The 21,080-nt window shown below is 41.3% G+C and overlaps 1 protein-coding gene across 1 annotated transcript; it reads left to right on the forward strand.

Moving 5' to 3' along the window:
* The first annotated feature begins 1,248 nt into the window (after nt 1–1,248).
* Nucleotides 1,249–20,628, forward strand: LOC137079178 (E3 ubiquitin-protein ligase TRIM39-like). The gene is made up of 7 exons (XM_067447142.1): nt 1,249–1,305; nt 7,917–8,473; nt 10,289–10,384; nt 12,204–12,437; nt 13,872–14,022; nt 19,948–19,974; nt 20,087–20,628. The coding sequence occupies exons 2-7, from the start codon at nt 7,919–7,921 to the stop codon at nt 20,626–20,628; spliced, it is 1,605 nt and encodes a 534-aa protein (XP_067303243.1). The 5' UTR covers nt 1,249–1,305; nt 7,917–7,918.
* The last annotated feature ends 452 nt before the right edge of the window (nt 20,629–21,080 follow it).

Genomic DNA, 21,080 nt, shown 5'->3' on the forward strand with positions numbered 1-21,080 from the left:
TCTTCAGCAATAGATAACGGCTTAAACTAGTTTGGAACTGTTTTTCTTCGCAGAAGCTTTGCGTAAGAGCTAATAAACTTAGGACAATACATATAAATATTTTGTGTTTAATTTACTTGAGACAATTAGCCGTGTGACAAGCAGGGTCCTGATCACTCTGTTGGGGTTTATTCTGCGATAACAACCAGCTGGGTGTACAATATCCCTTACTTATCAGACATTGACCGTGAGATGGCTGAGACGAACGCGGCGCCATCAGGCAGAAAGAGCAAGACTGTGTTCGAAACCTGGAAAATGCTGCCTTTTGGAGGACACATTTGAAGGCAGGAAGGCATCAATCCACGTCCGAATCTAATGTTAGCTTCACTTCCTGTCTCCTGAGATACCATCATCTGATCGATTTTTTTGAAGGCAGCATACATGTATCCTCCGCTGCCTTTGATATCCCACAATCCTGTGCTTTCCATTCTGTGAAAGTTGAGCTGGGAAAATAAGATGGCGTCCGAAAGTTGCATTTGTTGGTCAGTTTGTGTGTAAATGTATGTTTTTTAACCAATATTTTCCACTTCTGATGTAATTTCTAGCGAGAAATCACTAATGTAGTAATTAAATATGTGTTTAGTTCTCACCAAAGCTCGCTCTATATTGCTGTAGATCATTAAAGTGTTATATTGCCTAAGAAGTCTGTCCGAAATTAGTAGTCTGTCCGAAGTCTGTCCTGCCTTCATTAGTACACAAAACGCTGCCTTTCAAGCCATTGCCTGATACGGCAGCGAGGTAACAAGTCAGCTGTCTAGGTTTTCGGATGCAGCCCAAGACTGATATTTACTGAACACAGAACGAACCTCGCAAAATACTTTAAAATTAATTTTAATAGGCTGGTGAGCTTAACCAATCAACATGTTCAGCGCCCAAGTCCCACCCTCCAAAGTTCCTGAACTTTGAAAAGTACTACCTCGCAAGCAGGGCCATTTGGAGGGGGAAATATTTACCCAGATCTTAATTTAGACCCTGCGGTCGAAACACACTGAATACCACCCCAAAGTCCCTAGTTCCTGGGGAAAGATCCTGCGGTGGAAATGTGGCTTAAGTTGCTTTGTGTAAAAGTGTCTGCAAAATGCATAAATGTAAGAAATGTTAGAAACTGTTTCCTATTCATGATTGTGGGCGGAGCTATGACATCACAATTGCTGAGAGTAAGAATTTAGTAAAGGAAAATAAATAAATCAGATAAACTTGAAGCTTCTAGAAACTACTTAGTCAGCCAGACGGAAAATAGTGATCACATCTGACATTCACTCAAAGGTAAGTGATGGAGATGTAAGACTTTGTTCAGCAGTTTTAAACTCTGGAATACTATCAGAATGTTAATGAGCATGTAATTTAATTGGCTGTAAATTTTGATATCTTCTGTCATGTCACACAACTTCAGAAACAGAAATAACTGTTGGCTTTACATTGCCTTTCATATACATAAAGAATATTGCTTTGTGATCAGTTTTATATTAAGACAGGTTTCTCCAAGAGAGATACTATTTTCAGTATTTAGATTTTTCTCTCTCGACAGGACACTTTGATTTTTGTGATTTTTACCTTGATTTTGTTGTAAACAGTGGTTACTAGTTTAACTTGTAGTAAATTATAATTAGCAGGCTCACTATTTCATAAACTGATCTTATTTTGTTGGCTTTATGAGTGTTCGTATGACATAAAACATGAACAAGGATATGAACATGAATTTATTTGAATTTAAGTTGAAGGAGAAAATGCGCAATCCCCCATTTATCCTCCAAGTTAGACCAGTTTACATGACTAAAACGGAAACAAATAGTTCATGATTGATGCATCACTTTAACAACTCTAGACTACACAACCACAGGTATGACATTACTTCAGCAGGTAAACTGTAAACTGGTCTAACTTGTAGGGTAACTTCTGCATTTCCCCTTCAAAAACCTGAAATTTTGGTCATGGAGGAAAGTTTTTGGTCATGTTCTTGTTCATGATTTATGTCATACAAACACCTATAAAACCAACAAAAAAAGATAATTTTATGTTTGGAGTTGAAATAATAAAACTCCAAACATAATTGGAGCTTAAGTGGAAAGCAGCACAAGAGTTCACACAGTCCCAAACACTTTTCTGACATGTGGCTGCATGAGCTGTGGATGGCAAACACAGGTGATTCACTGAAATACTGTATGTGTGATTTACATGCCACTTTGAAGATAAATGTGTTATCAGAATATACAACTACTTTTGAAGGGCCATCAGAAATACTTAAAATATTAAGTTCACCTTACTGTCATCATTTTTTTCCCTCAACCGTGTATATGATATGTAAGGGTGGATCGCCTACAGTGGTTCTGACTGCAGGGTTGCCGAACGACTAATTTCTTATCTCGGAGTACTATGCCTTCAATTACATTCACCATCTGATCATGTTTCAAGTGTGGCACAAGTTCTCCCTCAGAGACCCACAGCTCTTGTTGATACTGTTTGAGGTCAATGGGTGTGACTTGGGCAGCACTTGCTACAGAAGCAGAGGATGTCTCTTTTTGCCACTGGTCGCCTTTGACTGCGGCCAGCTTAGCCAGTTGGTCAACAATATTATTGTTTTCCTCGTGCACATCTGGATTTTTGCTTATGTGTGCGCGTACTTTCACAATGGACATGGGGTTTTTCCGCGCTTGGACTGCTTTCCATATTGACGTTATGGTGTTGAAATATTTTATAGGCGTTCCAGCAGAAGTGAGGAATTTTCTCAATTGCCATTGAGCCATAAAATCAGTTACAACCCCAAACGCATACCGACTATCTGTATACACGCAAAGTGGTTCAGGGTGTGCCTTAATCGCTTCTAGCAATGCAATGAGCTCGGCTTCCTGTGCGGATACGTTAGACGGTAATTTAAACAACAATTGTTGTCCAGCATCTATGTCTGGAAGATTGGGGGCCCACACTGCACATCCAGCATAAAAATGACCATTCTGACAGAATCTTGAACCATCTATGTATACAGGTGCTTGGCCTGGTAATGGTTGGTCATGAACAAGGCTTTGTGCCTCTTTTACAGGCTGGCATGTGTGTGGATTTCCCTCAACATCCCCGAGCAGATGCGGCAAAATTCGTGTGTTTTTTATGGTAATGTCACGCGCTTGAATGTCGGCTAGCCATCTCGCTAATCTTTGGGAAGAAACTCCCTTGATTCGGCCCTGCAACAACATTCGTACAGGCGTGTGCATTGTGTGCACAACAACAGGTTGAAAACCAACAATGGGCTCTGTTGTTTTTAGCATCCAATGCACCGCTAGCACGTGTTGCGTACATGGGTCGAATCCTTGCTCGACCAGAGATTTTTTCCGACTGTAATACGCGATTGGACGCAGTTTTCCCCCATATTCTTGAGCTAAGACTCCGCTTAGTGTTATTTCATGTGTGTCTACTTGAATGTGGAAAACTTTTGATACATTGGGCAATCCAAGGGCAGGCGCGGCGCACAAACGCTGTTTTAAATCACTAAATGCTTGTTCATGCTCGTCAGTCCATTCAAGGACATCATTTGGTTTTGTTTTTCCTTTTAGAAGCGAATACAACGGCGCAGCGGTGTTTGCATAATCAAGGATGAAGTCTCGTAAATAGTTTGCTGTTCCCAATACATTTGGAACAAGTCTAAAGTATGTGGTCGAGGCAGTTCGGCGATGCATTTCTTTCTATCGTCTGTTAAGGCTCTGTGGCTTTTCGTCAGAGTGTACCCTAAATAGTGTACCTCTTTTAGTGCAATTTGGGCTTTTTCTTTGTTCATTTTAAAGCATGCGTCACTTAACCTTTGTAACACCTCGTCAACCAGCTGCAAATGGTTCTCAATTTGTTTTCATGTAGCTATCAAAATGTCATCCACATAGTGAACGACCTGGCCAGTCCCTAGTAAGGGACCGAGGACATCTGCCACAGCTCTGTGGAAAATGGCTGGGCTGTTGTGTAGGCCTTGTGGCATCCGCTCCCAGGTATACTGCATTTGATTTACAGTAAATGCCAATTTCCATTGGTCTTCTCGTTTAACTTTAAGAGACCAAAAACCATTTTTGATGTCAAGCACTGTGAACCAGAGGTGGGACAAAGTCATTGTTATGCAAGTCACAAGTAAGTCTCAAGTCTTTGCCCTCGAGTCCCGAGTCAAGTCGAGTCAAAGATGAGTCAAGTCTCGAGTCGAGTCAGAAGTCAAAGCCAACAAGTCTCAAGTCGAGTCCAAAGTCCTACCATTTTTGTTTCGAGTCACTTCAAGTCATCTTACCACAAAAATAAAAATTATACAAATTATGTATGTCTGTAAGATTTGTATTTATTTAAACCTCTTTTTATACAATGACATTAAGCAAATACAGTAAAAAAAAAAAAACAGAAACACTAGAACAATGCACAGCGGCTTCAGTCCTGTATTGTGTTGACCTCATATGGCAAAACGGTTCAACTTTCAAATAGATATGGGTCCTTTTAGCCTTAACTTAGGGCCATTATGGAAACATTATGGGAATATTGTTTAGCTTATTTTTGGTTTAATTTGGTTTACTTTAATAATTTAATTTATTAAATTTTGTTTTGGTATACTTTTTATGCCAGCTTGCCATGGCCCCCCTAGCGTCCCCTCGCGGCACCCAGGGGTCCCTGTCCCCACTTTGAAAAGCACTGCTATAAAGCATATGACTTCAGTTTCTCGAGGGAAAGGGCTTTCTTATGACTTTTGAAGCAGTGAAAATATTCTTAATATTGCATACACTGAAACTGAAATATTATCATCTACCGTAGTGTATAATAGACAATGAATATTAACACAACAACACTGATATGAGTAAAGAGTAGTTTCAAATACAGCGTGAGGCTATAAGGGATTTTCTGACATCTGTTTCATATTCTTCTCAGGTATGAAGAATACCTAGAGGGGTGGGGGGCCCAAAACAAGCCCAATATTATTATATTATTTATTATCATCAGTATAATTTATGATCAATAATTTATCAATAAATGACCCTGCAACATTTTAAATTGAAATCTCGTGGAGTTTAAAATGCAAATACAGATGGGATTTTACAAAATTCTTCAAGTTGCAATAAAGACACAGAAGAGGTTTGGAGATGGAAAAAGAGAAAAAGTGACGTGAAGGTTAATCATGGTAACTCCAGTCGGAGTTATTGCACACATATAAGGAACACTGGTTAACATGCACACTATAAACCGTAAAAAGGATAAGCCCTGCATCTCAATGTGCAATCTGCTCAAAATAGTATTGAAAATTACTAATGTCACATAGCTACTATTTAGGATTATTATGCACTTTTTTACAGTCTATGATTGGGAGTTAGTGCCCAGGAAAACACAGAGCGCTGCAATATAGAGACATGTTTATAATAATATACATTCGAACCATACCTACTGTTATTATTAGCAGCCTATACTTTTTTTTTATTATTTATTTTTATTTTTAAAATAGCCAAATAATAATAGTCATAATAAATAGCCTACATTATAAAACATATTTTTAAGATTAAATTAGGTGGCTTACCTCCCTGTTTCCTCTCCATCTCTGTATATCTTTGCTGGTTGCATTGTTTGTAAAAAAAAAATAAAAAAAAATGTATTCGTCTATTTACGTCTACGAACTATCATTACATTTATAACATCACATCACATGCCTGCACGTTGAACGCAATTTTTCTTCAAAGAGGGGAAGGAGGCGGATGTATGAGGACGAATGAATACAGCACTTGTATCGTTGCACTATGGCTATTAGCTGTGAGAAGACAGTGTCAGGCAATGTATTTGGACAAAACAGCGACCATAAATGTAAAGAAACGAAGTTGCTTGTCATATGTTCCTAACAAGCAACCACATTTTTTCAAATAAGCCCAAAAAACCGCGACCCGCAACTCGAGATTTTTTGCCGACTTACCAAAAAAAGAAGCCCAAATAAGTCACGTGTTATACGCGGACTTGGTAGCTATGGATACTGTCGAATCAAACCAACGTGGGACTACAGTGATTGGATGTGCTGGCAGCGCACGTGCTATCTGCATGCATACAGGTGCAGCTTTTTTTCACTGAGAGCAGCGCGGCCGTGTGAAAGAAAAATGGCCAAAAAGTAGCAAGTCTTCTCGAGTTATGAGGCTCAAGTCCAAGTGAAGTCACGAGTCATTGATGTTAAAGTCCAAGTCGAGTTGCAAGTCTTTGTACATTTTGTCGAGTCGAGTCCAAAGTCATCAAATTCATGACTCGAGTCTGACTCGATTCCAAGTCACATGACTCGAGTCCACACCTCTGCTGTGAACCATGAAGCATCAGTTGAAACTTGTGATAAGATGGTAGCTGGATTTGCCACTATTGGTGTCGCTTTAGGTAGAACTTTGTTAAGACGCTGATAATCTATGCACAGACGCCATTTTCCATTAGGTTTTGGCACTGGCAAGCACGGTGAATTCGTAGTGGAACTGCATCGTCGAACTATTCCTCTTGCCTCAAGCTGTTGTACTATCTCATGAACAGCGACCTCTGCCTCTGGCTTGATGCGGTATTGCTTTTGCGGGGGAGGGGGCTCTCCCTCGATGCATACCTCAAAGTCAACAAGGCCGCAATCGTGCTCATGATTAGCCCAAACATTGCTGTGTTTGCTGATGAGACGTTGAATTGGATCTGTACTGGACATGGACATAATGTTTGCATTGCCTTTAGGCAAACTTCCCTTTGTAGTTTTATATGTTTGTAGTTCAATTTGTTTTTCAAAACAATGAATCCCAAATCCATGCTTTCTCATAATGTCCATTCCCAGCACAGTTCCTTCACTATTGTCTGGTAAATACCAGAATTGTTCTGTTAGCACTACCACGCCCAAATCAAGTTTAACTGGTTGTGTTTGCGTTGCGGTCATCAAAGTATCACCTATGCCTTTAATTTGAATAGTTCTCGTGTTTAGGGGTAACGGAAGGTTTGTACAAGAGCAGGCGGCTCCAGAATCAATGAGAATGTTAACTAACCGGCCTCCGAGATTAGCTCTTATTTTGATTCGGTTACCGCTTGTGACAACGCTTCCCATAGCAACGGAGGCCACGCACCCCTATTGGGGCCTTTTATGTTTTTCTAGCAGGGCAGCAAGCTCTGTTTGGAATGCGTCATCTTGGGTCAATTTTCTTTCTTCAGATTGCTTTGCGCTGTTTTCTGAAGTGTTATTCTTTGCAATCAAATCCCCTAAACGCCTGAGTATTTCATTGTCGTCCTTAGAATGCGTTTCCTGATTTAGTTTGCGTTTTAATTGAAAACAGGTTTTGATAGCATGGTTGTTTTTCTTACAAAACTGTTGCTCGAGGTCTTCTTCCTCTGACTTTCTCTCTTTTTCTATGGGGGTCTCTTTCCTCTGACGCTGTCTTTTGCTCTGGCTGTCTCTTCTAGGGCCTTCTTTGGCTCTTCTCTTTGCTCTCTCTTTTTCTCTCTTTTTCTATCTTTCTATCTCTCTCTATCTCTCAGGTAACATTCTACACATGCTGGGTACGATTAATGGTATAAGTTTTATCATCTCATTCATCTATTTTGTAACTATTTTAAGTGTAACCATAACCAGATTTTGTCATTAAATTCTTTCAATTAGAAATGATTTGCTAACTAGTTTTGGTTTGGTATTGACTTTGAAGTGCTCCCTATTGCAATACAATATAGTCACATTAAAGCAACGCTCTCCCACATATTTTGCTATTGTAACTGCGCTTATTTCCGTCGTTGGTATAAGTTGCAGTGGGTGGTTATAGACAAGAAATGTACAGTTTTCTACCATCACGCTGATAACGTTTCTTTAGTCGTTCAGCAACCCTGCAGTCAGAACCACTGTAGGCGATCCACCCTTACAGATATAATCTCATTACTTATCTTTTCAGCCATGGCATCCTCCAGTGGTCCAGCACTAAATGAGGAGCTCCAGTGCTCCATCTGTCTGGAAGTGTTCACTGATCCAGTCACCACTCCATGTGGACACAACTTCTGCAGATCCTGCCTGAGCAAGTGCTGGACGGACACACAGACCTGCTTCTGTCCACTCTGTAAAGAAACATTCAGCAAAAGACCTGATCTCAAGATTAATACGATACTCAGAGAGGTTGCGCAACACTTTAAGGAGAAGCTCAGTTTAGGAGAACCTGAGGTGTTCTGTGACTTCTGTAGTGAAAGAAAGCAGAAAGCTTTGAAGACCTGCCTGACGTGTCAATGCTCTTACTGTGACTCTCATCTGGAGCCTCATCTCAGAGTCCCACGTCTAAAGAAACACAAACTCATCACCGCTGTGGAAAATCTGGAGGATTATATATGCCAGAAACACGAGAGACCTCTGGAGCTGTTCTGCAGAGATGATCAGACGTGTGTGTGTCTGTCCTGCTCAGAAGGAGAACACAGGACTCACAACACTGTTCCTATAGAGGAGGAGAGTCAAGAGAAGAAGGTAAAGAGTTACAGACAACAACACATCCTGTGTGTTGACATAATGAAAAACTTGCTTCTTTTTAAAACAGCTATAGCAATAGTCTTTCATTACATCTGATAAAAGCCCTATCAGCTTTGATTGTATTCAGAACAGGTCAATGGCCATTGGTGTGCAGGATTTGCATCTCGGGCTCCGCCCTGCAGCACAACAGCCATTTTCTATAGGGATCCCAATTCATAGGTGAACGAGGGTTACATACATAACCAAAACATTCCCTTTCAGTCGGTCATGTTCGACATACGTAAAAAATAAACTAATGTTCAGCCGCAGCAACAGCACATTACAACATTTATTTATGTACCTCAAACTCTTTGCAGAAAACAATCCTTGCTCCCTCTGTCTCTCCAACAATTTCCTCCGCTATAATCTTTTATCTTTTTCTTCACAAATCAGCACACAGACAATTTGGAGCAAACTTTGTGCAGTTTATCATTTTGAATAACAATTCCAAGTCGCGGGTGAGAACTACAATCTGACGCATGTGTGATCTCATGTTGTTTACTTGTCACATCACACGTCTAGTTGGGAAACGTAGTTTGCACATCGGAGAGAGAGATTTGTCTGCGATTATTCCTCCTGTACAGTCATGCAGTGTGAAACCCTCTGTCGCCGATCTATCGGTCAATGTGAACACAGCAGTGACTGAGATTCCCGCCGTTAAGGGTAGTGAGGAGGGAAAAGCACCTGGGCGGGGTTCTGGCAGAAAAAGGTGCTGTCCACAACCTAGTGAGCTCTTCCTGCACTTCTGGGAAGAAGGAAACTAGGGCTGGGTGCCGAGAACCAGCGTGGGCCACCCTGAAGATACCAATCACCCAACCTAGAAGGCTCGGGACATGGTGGAGGGTTCCACACAAGCCCAACCTTTTTGGCTGCCCAGGAACGCATAGCCATCAATTCTGGGTCCATCTCGGGCAACACCAATTTCCCAGAGGGAAGCAACACAACCGAGTCTTCATCCCCAGATGACTAATGCTCACCCTCCACTGCAACGATCGACATGCTGTCATCTGCTGGAGCTCTGAAAGTCACCACTGAACACCCATAAGAGGGGCCAGCGAGCTCTCTCAGGCACGTAAGACAATGATTGTGACCATTAGCTAGCGCCAGGAATCGACAGCATCCAAAAACGAACAGGTGGAATGACATTTGAAAAAGAAGCTGTGTCACAACCCTGTACTCTTTTAGGGAAAAGCTCTTTTAATGTATTGAAACACACAGGGAAACGATCGCGGCAAAACACAAGGAGATGGAGCCCTTTGTATGCTCTCACTGTTTTGGGGAACGCCCTCACCGAACCCACAGAAATGCTGTGAAAACAGCAGTTTTCTCTCACAGTGTGAGATTGCAATTGTTGCTGTTGTGCCTTCACTCCTAGCACTTCAAGCTTCCCCTTCTCTCATTCTCTCTCTTTGCTTTCTCTTTGGTAAAAGAGAAAGACTTTTCAGGCAGCACAGCTTTCGGCTCCGAAGTAAATGACAATTGTGTGCTGCATCTGCTTCCGTATTTATACCTGCACTGGGGGGCGAAGGGCGAGATGCAAATCTTGCACGCCAATGACCATTGGCCTGTTCTGTATACACTCGAAACAGAAGTGCTCCCAGAAGTGATCCCAATTTGTCTGTGTTGTCTGGCGTACGTCGAACGTTACCAACTGAAAGGGAACTATAATTTTGAATTCATGTGGTTTTGAAATTGTTTAAAAATAAAAAGACTGTCAGCAGATGGAAAGCTAATTTCAGTGATAAATGTGTCTGTGTTTTCCTCTGTATGTAGAATCAGCTGGTTCAGACACAGATAGACATGCAGCAGATGATCCAGGACAGAATGAAGAAGATTCAAGAGATCAAACACTCAGTAGAGCTGAGAAAGGTTTGTGCTTCGATCAAAGCCAGTATCTTCTCTCATGGTCGTTTCCGATCACCCTCTCTAATTTCACTTTCTGATAACTCTCTTATTATCCTATCAAAAAAAAAAAATCTAATTTTTTATGTATAATAATTTTTCTATCTATTTAATAAAGGTGTTGCATTAAATTGAGAGATCTGATATCTTTTAGTAACCCCTTATGTTGCTCCAAATACACAATTTTTCCCAGAGCACAAATCTTGGTTTAGTGCACTTGAGTCCATGCAGTTCTATTATACTGTTTCAACAGCTGGTCCTCAAAAGTATCATGAATATTTATTTTGTGTAACACTGAAAATCACACATTTGAACTCTTTTCCCGCCATTGACGGAAATTTCTGGCTTTCAGTATTTTTCGATAGGGGGGCTTTTATACATCTTCTGAAAGAGTACTGAATCTCTAGAAACATCTCAGGTTATGACAGTAACCCTTGTTCCCTGAGAACTTCCCCAGGATCGAGACACTGCGTCCTGAGACACTATGGGGAAACGCCTGTTTTGATCATGTATCTGAATCTGATTCAGATTTAGTCTGAGTATTTCGGTCTCAAAATTCTGGCCATTTGATAATACTTCGAATATCAAAATCATCCTTTCGATGAGACATTAAACCAAGGTCCTGACTCTCTGTGGTCATTAGAAATCCCAGGGCACTTCTCATATAAGAGTAGGGGTGTCCTGGCCAAATTCCTTCCATGTACTCGTTACATAGAAAAATAAATGGCATCAACGCTAATGTTAGTCTCTCGGTTTATCCGGAGGGTTACTCTAGTCTGCCTGATTCAGATTTCAGATCAGGTGTGCCAAGACATGACACAATGCAGCCCTGATGTGTCTGCAGACTGTGTCAACTACAGTCTCCCCTGTGAAGGACTCCTTCCATTCCCCTCTATACAAATAAAAACACATATGCACACACACACTCACCTAAAGGATTATTAGGAACACCACACTAATACTGTGTTTGACCCCCTTTCGCCTTCAGAGCTGCATTATTTCTACTAGGCATTGATTCAACAAGGTGCTGAAAGCATTCTTTAGAAATGTTGGGCCGTATTGATAGGATAGCATTTTGCAGTTGATGGAGATTTGTGGGATGCACATCCAGGGCATGAAGCTCCCGTTCCACCACATCCCAAAGATGCTCTATTTTAGTATAGTGAACTCTTTGTCATGTTCAAGAATCCAATTTGAAATGATTCAAGCTTTGTGACATGGTGCATTATCCTGCTGGAAGTAGCCATCAGAGGATGGGTACATGGTGGTCATAAAGGGATGGACATGGTCAGAAACAATGCTCAGGTAGGCCGTGGCATTTAAACGATGCCCAATTAGCACTAACTGTGCCAAGGAAACATCCCCCACACCATTACACCACCAGCCTGCACAGTGGTAACAAGGCATGATGGATCCATGTTCTCATTCTGTTTACGTCAAATTCTGACTCTACCATCTGAATGTCTCAAAAGAAATCGAGACTCCTCAGACAAGGCAACATTTTTCCAGTCTTCAACTGTCCAATTTTGGTGAGCTTGTGCAAATTGTAGCCTCATTTTCCTATTTGTAGTGGAGATGAGTGGTACCCGGTGGGGTCTTCTGCTGTTGTAGCCCATCCGCCTCAAGGTTGTGCGTGTTGTGGCTTCACAAATGCTTTGCTGCATACCTCGGTTGTAACGAGTGGTTATTTCAGTCAAAGTTGCTCTTCTATCAGCTTGAATCAGTTCGCCCATTTTCCTAATTTCAAATATCTTTATTTTGAATTCTTTCATTTGTTATTCATCAGAGAAACACAGAGGAAGAGAAATCCTCCAGTGTCAAGCTCTTCACTGATCTGATCCGCTCCCTTGAGAGACATCAGACCGAGTTGCTGAAGATGATGGAGAAACAGCAGAAAGCAGCAGAGAAACGGGCTGAAGATCTCATTAAAGAGCTGGAGCAGGAAATCACTGAGCTGAAGAGGAGAAACACTGAGATAGAGCAGCTCTCAAACACTGACGATCATCTCCACATCATACAGGTCTGTCAACATCTGTCTCATCAGTCATCATATACCATATTACAGGACAAACCAGAGGTGGGGGACTTGAGTCACATGATCATATTCTGTTTTTGGTCTATTACTCCAATGACAATAGTTACAAACAAGCCACAGCAAAATAGGTGCACAGAGGGTGCTATATCCGATGTGGTAATTGCTAGCTTTATCTATGGCAGCCCTATGAACCATAAGTATGAAAATTGTGAAAATGGGCACACTTATAGTGATAGTACTGAATAGTAATCTGACCAACTTTTTGCGCCTACTGCATGTCAATTGGCTCAAGTTGCTGGCAGTATGGTTTGCCCTGCACTTCTTCCGAGTGTTGCTGAAGGGTCAACATGTGGTAGTCAGGATGGACAACACGGCCACAGTAGAGTACATCAACCACCAGGGTGGTCTATGCTCCTGCCATATGTCTCAACTCGCCCAACATCTCGTTCTTTTTTGAGTCAGGAGCATCTGAGTTCCCTCGTGCTGTCCATATCCTGGAAGAACTGAACCGTGCAGCTGACGAGCTCTCACGGGTTCGGCCTCTCCCTGGAGAATGGAGACTCCATCCCCAGACGGGTGGCAACCCTAGATGCACCACCCACCTCCAAATTATATATTTTTTTGTTTCGTCCTGAACGTCGGAATCGATCCATATAGCAGCACGAAGGAGTTCGCTAAAATATTGGTGGGGACAATTTTGCCATCTTAAAATATTAAAATAGTACGTAGTATACTTATATTTTATTACCTGAAAATATTAAAATAGTACCTAATCCTATGCCCACGGTTTAGCACACACCACACTTAACATCTTAGTGGTGACAATTCTCTCTGGCCAGGGCGCAGTGAAGACAAAGTCCTGTGAACAACCGATCTACTGGTCCAGATCGACGAAATGCATTGCGAGGTAGTGTGATGTTCATTGCATAAACGCCTGGTAGAGCGATGGATGTAGCGTGATCGGCAAAGAATCCCCAGCGAGCATCGAAACAACAGTTTCCGTTCACAGCGTGAAGCGGCAGCCAGACGCGCACAGCGTTCTCACACTGGAACCGGAAGCGAAAAAGTGTTGAGTTTTTATAGAGCGATAAAAAGAGAAATCCAGAATCCCCTTAGTAAACACCCTTAACTCTAATATTTCAACAAAGTCAAACAATTTTGATTCTGGCTTTATTCAATTCTGGATATTTAATCAAATCAGTGCATATTTAATTAGACAATGCTTCCTTCATTTAAATATTTTAGAAAAGTTTTATTACAGAAAATCTTTACCACTTTACAAATGGAGGAAGTACGTGGCTATATTTTACCCTTTTCACCTGCGGTGTCTTGCCTCAACAGCTCCTGCATAAAACCTATTGAGTTAACTTCTCTATAAATAATGAACATATCCCCCCCCCCCTCTCTCTCTTTCTGTAGATGAACTCATCCCTGTACAGTCGTCCACACACCAAGAACTGGACTGAGATCAGGATTGACTCTGATGTGAATGTGAACTCTCTGTATAGATCTTTGACTGAACTGAAGGAAACTCTAGATGGGAATGTAAATGAAATGCTCAGTCAAACTGGTATGTGAATATCAAATACAATATATATATATATATATATATATATATATATATATATATATATATATAATTAATTAATTTATTAATTTATTTTTATTTTTTATTAGTAACTATCAAAGAAAAAAACTTTTTCAAGGATAATTATGGGTTAAATAAACTGTAAGAATCGATGACCTGCTGGTGATCATCACAATGATGTTATTTCTGTCCGCAAATGATCACACGGTTCATAAATATAACTGTAACATAACTTCAACTTGCCATGTTAATCTGGTATGATAAAATCACTTACTAAACCTAGTCTAAGTAAAGTTTAAATTTAACTCACATCATCATAACCAGTTAAAACAGTATTACTTTAAATTACTTCAGAGACATGTAAGCAACATGATGTACAAACGCAATTCCAAAAACAGTTAGGACACTGTACAATTTGTGAATAAAATAGGATTGCAATAATTTACAAATCTCAAACTTATATGTTATTCACAGTAGAATATAGATAACGTCAAATGTTGAAAATGAGACATTTTTAAATGTCATGCCAAATATTGACTAATTTTGGATTTCATGAGAGATACACATTCCAAAATAGTTGGGACAGCGAGCAATAAGAGGCCACAAAAGTTAAATGTACATATAAGGAACAGCTGGAGGACCAATTTGTTACTTATTAGGTCAATTGGCAACATGATTGGGTATAAAGATATAAGAGCCTCTCAGAGTGGCAGTGTCTCTCAGATGTCAAGATGGGCAGAGGATCACAAATTTCCCCAATGCTGTGGCAAAAATAGTGGAGCAATATCAGAAAGGAGTTTCTCAGAGAAAAATTGCAAAGAGTTTGAAGTTATCATCATAATATCATAATATCATCCAAAGATTCAGATAATCTGGAACAATATCTGTGCGTAAGGGTCAAGGTTGGAAAACCATACTGGATGCCCGTGATCTTCAGCCCTTAGACGGCACTGCATCACATACAGGAATGCTACTGTAATGGAAATCACAACATGGGCTCAGGAATACTTCCAGAAAACACAATCCACCGCGCCATTCGCCGTTCCCCACTAAAACTCTATAGGTCAAAAAAGAAGTCATATCTAAACATGATCCAGGAGTGCAGGCGTTTTCTCTGGGCTCATTTAAAATGGACCGTGGCAAAGTGGAAAACTGTTCTGTGGTCAGACGAATCAAATTTTGAAGTTCTTTTTGGAGAACTGGGACGCCATGTCATCCGGACTAAAGAGGACAAGGAACACCCAAGTTGTTATCAGCGCTCAGTTCAGAAGCCTGCATCTCTGATGGTATGTGTCAGACACAGACGAGGACACAGATGGTTAGTGCAAGTGCAGGGTTTATTAAACAGAGGTAACGGACACAGGAAATACTTAAAGTGAATCTTGACACGTAGTGAGACACAAAGACAAATGACGAGGATGGGGATCACAGGGAGGACAAAGATGAAGAAGACGATGAGGATGACGATGAAGGAGGAATACAAGGCTTCAGGTTGGAACGGGTAGTCGTAGTGTTGATCGGTGCTAGACCAGACCGAGACTGCGGATGAGGAGTGCTTTCTGTGAGGGACTGATGATGGTGCACAGGTGTCTGGAATTCGGGCGATTCAAGTAGTGCATCTGGCCCCCTCGACGACGTGAGTCCAAGATCTCTTTCACCAGGTAAGCAGGTGATCCATTAATCTCAAGAGGAGGAGGGGGTTCAGGATCCGTGGTACTGGGGCCAGATGCCGGGTGGACCGGTTTCAGCAAGGACACATGAAAGGAGGAAGAAACACGCTAGTTAGTGGGAAGTTCCAGATGGCATGTCACTGGATTGATCTGTTTTACAATCCTGAACGCACCAACATACCTGGGGTTTAGCTTTCTGCAGGGTAGCCGCAACTTCAGGTTTTTGGTGGATAGCCAGACTCTCTTTCCCGGCTGATAGTTGGGATGAGGACGCCTCCGTCAATCAGCTTGGATCCGTTGAGCCCGAAAGGCCCTTTGTAGTCTCATGTGAGTGCTGTCCCACACCTGTTCGCTATGTCTGAACCAATCGTCCACCGCGGGCATCGTAGAGGGTTCACCCAACCAAGGGAATAATGGAGGCTGGTAGCCCAAAACACATTGGAAGGGAGTGAGTCCAGTTGAGGAGTGAGTAAGGGAATTCTGGGCGTATTCTGCCCAAGGAAGAAAGTCGCTCCATCTTTGTTGCTCTCGGCTACAGTAGGACCTGAGGTATCTTCCTATCTCTTGGTTAAGCCTCTCCACTTGACTATTGGACTCTGGGTGATAACCTGATGTAAGGCTATGCCAGATGAAGGCCTGCCAGACTCTGGAGGTGAATTGTGGTCCTCGATCGGACACAATGTCTTGGGGGAGGCCATAAATCCTAAAAACTTGGTGAAACAGAGTAACAGCAGTTTCCATGGCAGTGGGTAAACATTTCATGGGAATTAATCTGCATGATTTTGAGAATCTGTCAATGATAGCAAGGATGGTTGTGTACCCATTAGAATTAGGTAGATCCGTGATAAAGTTAATGGACAGGTGGGACCAGGGTCTCTGTGGGATTGGAAGTGGTTGAAGCAGGCCGGCAGGGAGTTCTTTGGGGGTTTTGGACTGTGCACATGTGGAACAGACCTTAACAAAAACAGTGAATTTGTTAGAAAGAGAAGGCCACCAGAACGTGTTGCGTACCAAGCTGATGGTTTTGTGAATGCCTGGATGTCCAGTACTGAGAGAGGTATGGACCCACAGTATTGTTCTGTGGCGAAGGGCCTGAGGAATGTATTGCTTAGTTGGAGGGCATTCAGTGGGTACTGGGTCTGTTTGTTGTGCTCTTTGAATCTCTTCCATGATGTCCCAGCTAATTGGTGTAATTATGACAAATGGCAGGAGTATAGGTTCACTTTGTGGTTTAAGATGGGTAGGGTCATGGCGGCGGCAGAGAGCATCCGCTTTGCTGTTCTTGCTGCCTGGCCTATTGGTAACTGTGAATTGGAATCTCGTGAAAAACAGTGACCATCTGGCTTGTCTTGAATTCAGTCTCTTGGCTGCCTTAATGTATTCGAGGTTCTTATGATTGGTGATTACCTGGAACGGATGGATGGAACCCTCTAGCCAGTGGCGCCACTCTTCTAATGCAGCCTTCATGGAGATTAACTCCTTGTTACCTACGTCATAGTTTCTTTCTGCTGTATTCAGTTTACGTGAGAAGAAGGCACATGGGTACAGCTTTCCAGGAGTACCATGACGTTGGTACAAGACCGCACCGATGCCACAGTCAGAAGCATCAACTTCCACAATGAATGGGAGATCGAGATCTGGGAGTTTTAAAATGGGGGCTGTAGTGAAGCTGGTCTTGAGTTTCTCAAAGGCTTCCTGAACATTGTCGTACCATGTTAACTTGGAGGGTTTGCCCTTCAGAAGGGATGTCAAGGGAGCGGCGATGAGGCTGTAGCTGTGGATAAAGTGTCTATAAAAATGAGCAAAGCCCAGAAACCGTTGCAACTCCTTAATTGTGTGGGGTCTTGGCCACTTGGTAACAGCTTGGATCTTTGAGTTGTCCATCTCAACACCTTGGTGACTGATGATATACCCCAAGAATGTGGCTCTGACTGTGTGGAATTCACATTTTTCTGCTTTTACGTATAGTTGGTGTTCTTGTAGGCGAGACAGGACCTATTTGATGTCTCTGATATGTTGGGTCTTGTTGGGGGAGTAGATGAGTATATCATTAATGTAGGCTATGACACACTTGTTTAGGAGGTCCCTTAAGATTTCATTGATGAAGGCTTGGAATACTGCTGCGGATTAGCTAGGCCATATGGCATAACCTGATATTCGTAGTGCCCCCTGGTGGTGATAAATGCAGTTTTCCACTCATCACCCTCTCGAATACAAATGAGATTATATGCACTTCGCAGGTCCAGTTTGGTATAGATGCGGGCCTCACGAAGCTGTTTAAGAGCAGAGGGGACTAACGGGAGTGGATATCTGTATTTGACAGTGACAGTGTTAAGACCTCTGTAATCGATGCATGGGCAGAAACCTCCATCTTTCTTCTCAACAAAGAAAAAGCCAGCTGCTGCAGGGGAAGTGGAAGGCCGAATGAATCCATATGCGAGTGCTTCTTCGATATATTTCTCCATCGCCAGGGTTTCAGGTCTGGATAATGGGTAAACTTTGCTCTTAGGTGGTGCCATGTTGGGTAGTAGCTCTATCGCACAATCCCAAGGACGGTGAGGTAGTAGCTGAGTTGCCTTGACTTTACTCAAGACCTCTGAAAATTCAGAATATTCCATGGGTATAGTGGTGGATGTCTGGTTCTCTGGACTTTCAACACTGGTGGTGAGTCAAGGCATGGTAACAGCAACCTGTAGACAGTTAGCCATACAATAACTTGACCATTGTTTAAGCTCACCCTGGTGCCAGGAGATGGCATGACTATTTATACTGTGTGTAACAGGAAGTAACCAACGAGCAAGAGTCCCAGTTAGTATTCAGGAGAGGGTTCCCTCCGGTGGCTGGATGAATGAGTGTCAGCCTCTTCCATTACAAGTACTAAAGTAAGATGTCTACTTAAGTAAAAGTACTGAAGTACTTGTTTTTAAAAGTACTCGAGTATCAAGAGTACATTTTATACATATTGCATTACTACTGTTACAGTGCTTACATTTATGTTCAGAAACATCCTACATGGATTTATGAAAAATGTTAATCTTAATACCTTGGAGAATTTAAGGGGAATTGAATGTAAAATCATGTCATTTTCATCTTTTTACCATTTTGTTTTATTTAATGTTTCTCACTTACCCACAAGGCAATAGCACAATGTCAATGCTCTGAAAGACCTCTGCTAGAGTTTTAATAGATTTTTTGCACCCACATTTGAAACTGTGTTCAACACACCACATACTCAAGAACATCACGGGTTGGCACATTCCTGGGATGGACCTGCTGCGTCTTCATCCATTGTTTCATCCATGGTTTCATCTCTTATCTAAATCTGACCATGGAGTTGACTTTGGCGGAAAGCTGATGGTGATTGTTGATAGGCTGTCCCAATCAGTGGTGCCTGCACAATCCAATCACGTTTGAAAAGGAAACAACAAATTTAGGGTTTCCGAGATTTTTCTTTTTTCCTTTTTTTTTTTTTTTTTGAAGAAGTAACCGGTTATGGTTATGGCTATGGATCGAAATGTAGCAGAGTAAAGAGAACAATATTTGCCTTTCAAATGTACTTGAGTAAAGTCATGTGTACTCCCCAAAAATGATACTCAAGTAAAGTACAGATCCCTCTGCACTTTAAAAAGTAAAAATTGAGCAAAATTTTTACTCAAGTACTGTATAAGTCAATGTGCTCCATTACAGTCCGGCTCTGTGAATTACAACATCATGGCTGCGTAGAAAAGAAGGATCCGGGCACTGAAATGGCCAGCCTGCAGTCCAGATCTTTCACCCATAGAAAACATTTGGCGCACCATAAAGAGGAAGATGTGACAAAGAAGACCTAAGACAGTTGAGCAACTAGAAGCCTGTATTAGACAAGAATGGGACAACATTCCTATTCCTTGACTTGATAGGCTTGTCTCCTCAGTCCCCAGACGTTTGCAGACTGTTATAAAAAGAAGAGGGGATGACACACAGGGGTAAACATGGCCTTGTCCCAACTTTGTTCAGATGTGTTGATGCCATGAAACTTAAAATCAACTTATTTTTCCTTTTCATTCTGTTTTTATTCACAATTTAAACAGTGTCCCAACTTTTTTGGAATCGGGTTTGTAACTCGCGGTGCACAAACACTAACACATACCCAGAATTCACTACATGCCACTAATGCTGCCAATAGAGGGAAACTCACTTTTAACCTGAAATTATTCCTATAAATAATTCATCATTATATTGTCATCTGTGTTCACAGGGTTGACGTTTGTGCAGACGTTTGCAGGTATAGTGTGACGAACACCACATTATTCAATACACTTGATAATCTGTATTATATACTGTACATCTGAAAATGTTTGTTCTGAAGTTGATTGATAATGTCTGATCTCTCTCAGTGGATGTGACTCTGGATCCTGATACAGCGAATCCACGTCTCATCCTTTCTGATGATGGAAAACAAGTCAGTTATGGAGACATTAAACAGGACGTCCCAGAAAACCCAAAGAGATTTGATTCCTGTGTTAATATCCTGGCAAAGCAGGGATTCAGTTCAGGGAGATTTTACTATGAGGTGCAGGTGAAGGGAAAGACTGGGTGGGATTTAGGAGTGGCCAAAGAATCCATTAACAGGAAGGGGAATATCTGTCTGAGTCCTAAGAATGGATTCTGGAGTGTGATTCTGAGGAATGAGAATCATTATGAAGCTTGTGAAAGTCTACCTGTCTCTTTATCTCTGAAAGAGAAACCTGAGAAGGTGGGTGTGTTTGTGGATTATGAGGAGGGTCTGGTCTCTTTTTATGACGTGGAGTCCAGATCTCTTATCTACTCTTTCACTGGTCAGACTTTCACTGACAAACTCTATCCATATTTTGGTCCATACCTTATTGATAAAGGTAAAAACTCAAATCCACTGATCATCACACCTTTGATGGAATGAAATCCAAAAAAAGGAACCAAAGAGACCTAAGTCAAGTTGATTTTACTTACAATTATAAAGAAATTAATATGTGATGGACAATATGAACAAGAATGAAATATTTGTGAGTTATATGTTTGGAAAAAATACATGTCATTTCAATTTTAATGTCCAATTTGAAACGAGTATTTTCTAATCAACACAAATATTTGCATTTATACTTTGCCTTTGCTGTTCAAATCTACTATAATATTCTACATAATATGCTAAATTTCCAAACTTTCCAGAGTGTTTCTATTTCTGAAGCAATTTTCTCTCCAGTTGTTAACACTGAATGTCTTGTGAAATTGTTGTGGTTCTTAGTTTATATTGTAATAACTGCAGCATCTGAATAAAGACCAGATTTCAGTGCTATAACTGATATTGATAATAATCTAAACAGCTTGTTAATTATTATGTAAACACTTTAGAGA

This window comes from Pseudorasbora parva, chromosome 6 (genome assembly GCF_024679245.1).
Source record: "Pseudorasbora parva isolate DD20220531a chromosome 6, ASM2467924v1, whole genome shotgun sequence".
In the NCBI taxonomy this organism is placed as follows: domain Eukaryota; kingdom Metazoa; phylum Chordata; class Actinopteri; order Cypriniformes; family Gobionidae; genus Pseudorasbora; species Pseudorasbora parva.